At 43.1% G+C, this 7272-nt stretch overlaps 1 protein-coding gene across 3 annotated transcripts in view; it reads right to left on the bottom strand.

The window, feature by feature from the left end:
- Positions 1-984: 984 nt before the first annotated feature.
- The window catches only part of gtf2ird1 (GTF2I repeat domain containing 1), a 34985-nt gene continuing 28697 nt past the window's right edge, over positions 985-7272 (bottom strand). For 2 of the 3 annotated variants that reach the window (XM_061056124.1, XM_061056126.1), the window contains exons 23-27: positions 7102-7179; positions 5565-5757; positions 5082-5119; positions 4890-4999; positions 985-3694 (exon numbers count right to left, since the gene is read on the bottom strand). In XM_061056124.1, coding sequence (XP_060912107.1) covers positions 3626-3694; positions 4890-4999; positions 5082-5119; positions 5565-5757; positions 7102-7179 — 488 coding nt within the window. In that variant the 3' untranslated portion in view covers positions 985-3625. The remainder of the gene's footprint in view (positions 3695-4889; positions 5000-5081; positions 5120-5564; positions 5758-7101; positions 7180-7272) is intronic. The other variant, XM_061056125.1, reaches the window with a different exon arrangement.

The following is a 7272-nucleotide window of genomic DNA, read 5'->3' as shown; positions in this document are numbered from 1 at the left end:
ACTGCATTGTTGTGTTAGCATGCTAATGCTAGCGATCTTTATTCTGCTTGTATCTTCACACTGCATGTAAATTTACCTGAAATGAGCGTGATCTAGAAACACAGTTAAGCAGTGAGTACAGTATGTTATTCTTCTTTTCTCTAGTCCCTCAATTAAACAACTTTTATACACGAGGGGAGGAGTCAGCCGGCCGTCCTGGCGATGTAAACAAAGTGAAGATAGGACTCTGAAAACTCTGAAAACATCACAGACAGTGGGACTCGGGTGTTACACCCATTGTAGACAGTCATGACTCACAGAGTTATTTTCAGAGGATATACTTAATTTATATTATATTTAAGTTTGAAACATCACATATAAAGACTTTAAGTGGGATCTTAATTAAAATATTTAACAGCATATTAATAGAAATTCCGCCATTGTCGGTTCTTCTCAGCTTTCTCCATAGAGCCTGTTAGCATAGCTTCCAAGCAAGATGGCGGACGTGTCTTTTAGATTCTGGGAGTGAGGTCCCACCCACTGATCTGTGATAGGTCTGTAGCTTCAGTGGTGATGAAAACACGAGGAACTAGCGTTGTAGTTTCACCACCGATGACGCAAAATGCTGATTTTTGCGTCATCTGAGACGGAGCTTACCCGTCTCAGGGGGAAATTAAGGCGGGATGCACGACCATTCAAAAATACTACCAGGTTTCTAATGATACAAAGCTTAATGCAAATGGGTGAAGTATCCCTTTAAATACTATTTGACTTCTTTTTGCAACCAGTGGAGACGCCCCCTGCTGGTCATTAGAAAGAATGCAGGCTGAATTAAAGTCCTAATGAGGCTCCACTTCTTGATTAGCAGCTTTCTTCACATTCTTTTCTTGAACATTTTCTAAAATGAATAAATGACTAAAACATCTTCTGGCTTGACTTTTTGGATTCCAGACAAAAAACCTCTGTGGTGAAGTTTTTTTAATTCACAAATAAACACCAACCAAATGAAAGTGCAAGGCAACACATTTTATTTCAAAGGCCTAATTGGCGTTAAGGTACAGCATATTAAATATCGTTAGTCCAGAGACAGTCATCGCAGAATAACATACCATTCTTTCCTTTACATGTTACATTCAGGCTGACTTTTAATGAGATATTTTACACGTCGTTTCTGTGGTTGCTAACATAGAAGAGGCCGTTTGCTGAAGGTCTTGTGATTACTGCAGACGGTTCAGTTTTCACTTTAATTTCCGATGGCTTGCACGTTGCCACAAAACCCAATCCGCCGTTTTCACTCAGCGGCTAATTTCCTTTTGGCGTCGCGCTCGAGGTGGGAAGCTGAAATGCTGTTTTACCGCGTGTAGCAGGTTTGCAATTTGTATTCAAAGTTAAGCTACATGTAGCTAACGGTAATAAGCTAGCTTACAGTAATGTACGTAAGGAATGTTTGAAAGCTACAATTGGTTTCAGCTAACGCAAGTTTTCAAGCACTTAGAAGCTAGCATTACAGCTCGACAGTTATAACAGCTAGGAAAACTCGTCGCCAATAGTAACGCTAGCTTGCAAAGTACCGTTAGCTAGTAAATGATGATACAATGCATGGCTGTTATGTAAAGCTTTCTACAATTTCCCGTAAACTCATAACGTTAGCTAGCTAAATGATGTGCGCAAGGACTAGCTTAAATGTTTCAATTAAAAACTTTTTTTTTTCATTTATAAATAATTTTTTCGACCGATTTAAAAATCTCTGTCGAAGCTAACAAGCCAATCAAATTCATCCATATACGTTTTGTCCCGTCCTCTATCTTGTGATTGGTTCAATCCCTTTTTAGTTTGAAATACGTCAAATCACGACAGTTACATCCTCTCCAAGTCCTGTTTCAAGGGGACGGCCATATTGCTGTGACGTCACCTCTACCGACTAGGTCCGACTTGAATTTGCCGTTCCATTGCACTTTTCCCGAGTCGGAGGTCGTTTCTTTCCCCGAGTTTCGAGTACAATGGAACGCAGCGTAAAATTGCTAACAGCTAACGTTAGCTCTGAAACACATTATGTTTGCTCATGGTGAAACATGATAGCGTAGAAGAGGTGTGAAGTCATAGCATTAATGATAGCGAGCTAAACGAGTAGTTAGCCTAGGATGGGTTCAATGCTAACGTTAGCTGTTTGGACTGGTGCCATCGCTACCTAATGAATGATCAAACGATTGGTCCAATGCTAACTTTAGCTTTCCCAGTTCATGATCGGTTGAGAATTAGCTAAACTATGATGCGACTCCGACTCACAGACGACTGGGGGTGATGACGACTCTAGGTTAACGACTCAGCTAATGATCATTAGCATGCTAACGATCCACAGAGGCTTAAGTTTCTCGCTCCGTCCGACCAGAAAGTTTAAAACTGAAGAATCCTTTCGGAGGAGGAGAGGTGAAACGTCTTGAAGAGCATCAACCCGTCCAGCTACCTTTGGATCAGGCTTTGAATTAAACTACGATGATTCTTTGTTTTAGATTTTGCAAACAGGAACACGGCAGTAAAGCAAAGGGCTGGGCGATACGCACCTACAATCATATCTCCATATTGTTTTTTTAGCTGAGTGGCGATACACGATAGTATCGGTCCTCGGTCAAATCCACACGAGCCGAACGTCACACATGAAAAATGACATAAAAATAAACGAGCTATTAGTGAAATATAAAATAATAATACATAGAAAATGCTCCTTAAATATGATAAAATAAATAATTACATCACACACAGCTGTGTAGTTTGTTAAGAAGGCGGGTTTTGAGTTTGGCTCAGAGAGAGAGAGGCGTCACTTTAACTCAACAAACGACGTGGATAAAAACGATATTGTCTCACCCTAATATCTCCGTATATCTGCATATTTCCCAGCCCTTGGACAGCATTAAAACAGGATTTAAAAAAGCTTCCCACCCTGCACACGACGACGTCAGAGGACAAAAAGCCGACATGTAAATGAAGACACTTCATGGCCGCTGTTTGATATCAGCGGCTAACGCGCGGTTAGCGAGTGACTGGTAGCGTGTGTGTGTTAGCGTCGTGATGGCTCCTCGAGGAGCTGTGAAACAGAATAATGTATTTTACATCCCTGCACGTAATGTTATATTTCAATAAATATAATAAATAAAAAGTACAAATATCTGAATGTTATGGAACCAGATTGTTATCAAAGACAGTTTTTTGTTTTTTTTTAGTCAGTAATACATTTCAACCAAGTGCTGGATCCAACAACACGACTCAGTGGATAGACATTTCAGTAATGCGAGGGCATTCAGCTCGGTTAAAAAAAACAAAAAAAACAAATATGACTGCCGTTTATCAGCTCGAACAGGAAACTTAAAAAAGTGATCGCTGTCCTGCTGGCACTGTGAGGAGGCAGGAGACAGAAAACGAGCCGCGCTGTTTTTTTTTTTTTAGCCCTGCGACATTTTCATCCACATACATTCTTTGTTGTTTCTTGGTCATTCACAGCGTCAAGCCTTCAGCTCTCTGCACTCAAGTCTGGAGAGATTGTTTTAGTCGTAGCACTCCGTAGATAAAAGTGTTAGTGTCGCGTGTGATGGGAGTCCCGACAGACTCCTCCTCCTTTAATCCCGTAGCTGCAGTCCAGGTTTGACGACCTTCAGTAGTTGACCTTCCCGGGAACCTGCACATTCACTCCGCTGTAGTCCACCATGTACATGGGCCACTGCTGCAGGCGCACACACACACACACACACACACACACACACACACACACACACACACACACACACACACACACACACACACACACACACACACACACAGACAAGAAGAGACAAATGTCAGAGACATATCGGTGGAGAAGCTTTCATTAGCACAAAGAGGTGGACGACCTTGCCTCAGAACGCAGTTTGAACATTCAGCTGTTAGTTAAAGTAAAAGACCGCACTGTGCAGACGTGATGATTCGACTGTAATAGGGGAGTTTAAGGCCCCCGTGTCGACCTAGCGTTGTTTTTCGGGCAAATAAGCGCTGGCTGTGTGCTCTCGGGAGGGGGCTGCACAAAGCGTTTGAGCGCTGAGAAGAAAAGCCAAAAGTGCGGCGCGCTGAGGTCATCTCGTGAGAAATGTCTCACAGGAAACTGGACTTGCTGGACAGTTTCTGTGTCTCAGAGGTAAAATCCCCTTTGTGCTCGCTCGCCCCGCCCGTCATACCCACCAGAGAAAAGAGAAAGAGAGAGTTAGTTGAGAGGTGTTAGAAAGAAGACAGGGAAGGTAGAGACGGGTTAAGGATGTGATATAGGATCGATGGTTGCTAGGTAACCGAAACGATGGTCTACAGCTCGGGAAGGTTAAACCCTGTTCTTTCTTCTGCAAAGGAGAAGTAGCCTGGTCCCGGTCTCATGAGATTCTAAGGGCACAACAGGTTTCTCCGATGTCCTGGTCGGTCTTTAATCTAGAGCTCAGGGACGTGGGACACCGTCTGTTGTGACCTGATCTTCCCTCCTATTGGACACGCCGAGGTGACATCATGCAGCGCTGCGCCCAAGTTGAACATTTCTTTTTTTTTTAAAGAATTAGTTTTGGGCTTTTTGTGCCTTTATCGGAGAGATAGGACAGAGAATAGAGCTGGAAATCAGAGAGAGAGAGAGAGAGAGAGAGTAGGGAATGACATGCAGGAAAGGAGCCACAGGTGGGATTCGAACCTGGGCCGCCCGCTTGACTGACCAAGGCCTCCATACATGGGGCACACGCTCTAACCACTGCACCACCAGCGCCCCCTGAACATTTATTTTTAACTTCAGAGACGACTGGAATCAACCGTCTTGACTCAGACAGTGAGCACATAAATCGTTTTGTGGTCGCGCGTCGTAAACGGCTTTAAGCGACGCCCTCATAAGAACTCCTGACTTTGTCTCTTACCATCACTGGAATCTGATTGGTCGATATCCCCAGGTCAGAGGAGACGGGTGCTCGGCTGCTCTCCTGGACTCTCTTGCGCTTCCGTCGATTGGTGGAGGCGTTCGTTCCTACTGCGGACACAAAAGCAGACGTTTGTTTTTGACCTTTGACCCTGACGGCACGTTTAACCTGAAGAAACGTTCAAACTCTCACCTGTGTTACAAGCTTGGCTACAGATTTCTGCAAACGGTCTGTGGGGGAGACAGAAAACAGCAGGACATGAAATTCACTTCATTTCATTCTTTGTGACAAGAAAAAAAAAACAGAAAGAGAATTAATTAAAACCTTTGAAGGAAAATAAATTCTATCATCAGAGCTTAACTGCTTCAGCGTCAAATATATCGTTTTGCAGCCGAGGGTTTATCCTGCCACTTCTCAGAGGTTGGATTTAAAGCCAAAAGCATAAATAAAACCATAATGAGCTTAACCACTGAAATGAATCCAGCTGCTGAATATTCAGGTGCCCCTCTCTCTCTCTCTCTCTCTCTCTCTCTCTCTCTCTCTCTCTCTCTCTCTCTCTCTCTCTCTCTCTCTCTCTCTCTCTCTCTCTCTCTCTCTCTCTCTCTCTCTCTCTCTCTCTCTCTCTCTCTCTCTCTCTCTCTCTCTCTCTCTCTCTCTCTCTCTCTCTGCACTCACTGGAGCTGGCTCTTGATGTTGAACGTTACGTCGTCGGCAGCTTGAAGGATTTTCTCCAGGCACACGATGTCGTAGGTGTTGGGGTTTCTGAAGGGGATGTCGTCTGGAAGGCCACTGACGTCGACAGACTCTGGACTGCCCCGGATTAGTTTGTACGGGACCACGACGGAGCGGTCTAAGCCCAGAGCCTCGCCTGAACACACAGCAAGAGCAAAAAAAAGATCAAACACACACACACACACACACACACACACACACTAAGACAGAGGTTAAGCTTGTTGATCGTCAAACACGGGGGACAGATGGAGGCTGTTTTTCTGTCACCTCTGCTAAAAATAAGTGATTCATGCATGCACAGATTTAACGTCAGCTGCATTAAAAAAAAACAACATTTGAGCTAACAGGGTTTCCTTTTTATTTTTATGAATGAAGCAGCGAACAGGAAGTCGTTCCTGAGACAAAATGAAGTGAACATATTTAACATATTCTTCGATTTTGCTGCATTTAGTTGCACATATATATATATATATATATATATATTTTTTTTTTTAGAAAATTTATGTTGGGGCTTTTTTTGTGCCTTTAATGGAGAGATAGGACAGAGGATATAGTTGGAAATCAGGGAGAGAGAGAGTAGGGAATGACCTGCAGGGAATGACCTGCAGGTAAGGAGCCACAGGTGGGATTCGAACCTGGGCCGCCCACTTGGAGGACCACAGCCTCCATACACCACCAGCGCCCCTTAGGTGCTTATTTTCTGAATATTATAATTTTAATTTCTCATTTTTATAGGCAGGCAATAAACGTCCCGACCCACAGCCGCTGTGACGAGGACTTTAGCCTCTGTACATGGGACGCACAACATCAGCGCTAAGCTATCAGCGCTACCAGGACAACCAGATTTCGTGCCTCATATCAAAGTCCACACTCCACTGTGTCTTCAGTTAACTGTAGAGATCTATGCTGAGTCCAAATGTCCCGAGTTTAAGAGGATATTTGTCCGTTTGACTCTTTTATTGAGGAGAGGAAGGAGGAGAGGAGAGGAGAGGAGAGGAGAGGAGAGGAGAGGGCGTGGTCGCCTTCACTTCATACTCTCTCTACTGATACAGACCTTATTCTACTAATCCATTGTTCATAAGGTCTTCTACCCTTACATTTGTAGATATCGGGTATTTAAAAATAAAAGTCTTCCTTTTGGTATTCAACATTTTTTTTTAAATTAAGGGAAGGTAATTATAATTTAAGAGGGTCATGTTTGTTTGTAACATGCAAAGCGAGAATCAACATGAAACACTGATGCGCCTCAGCCTGAGTGATGAGTTTAAATTGTGCAGTTAGTCAAAAAAACCTTAAAATGCAAATTAATCAAATGTTAAAAATGCTTTAGAGTTCATCTGCTTTTTGATTTTGTTTTTGTTTTATTTTTGTTGGATTGTATTGGATTCTAGAAACTTCAGTTCATACTCTCTCTATTGAAATCTTTATAAATAATTATCAGGAGACAAGAACTCACACACCAGCCCCCCGGTCTCCTTACCGTATTTCTTGTTGAACAGTTCTTTGACTTGCTCTCGGAGGACGACTTTCTCCCCCATGCGGTTGATGTCGTCGTCGTCTGTCGGGTGAGAAGATGGATGGATGGATCGTGGTTTAGATAAAAGTTCTTCATGAGGTAACAGCAGTAAAGATGTCCCAAACAGTCGTTGTA

Source organism: Labrus mixtus, chromosome 14, assembly GCF_963584025.1.
Source record: "Labrus mixtus chromosome 14, fLabMix1.1, whole genome shotgun sequence".
NCBI classification, from domain to species: Eukaryota; Metazoa; Chordata; class Actinopteri; order Labriformes; family Labridae; genus Labrus; species Labrus mixtus.
This window is presented reverse-complemented; position numbering and strand designations above follow the sequence as displayed.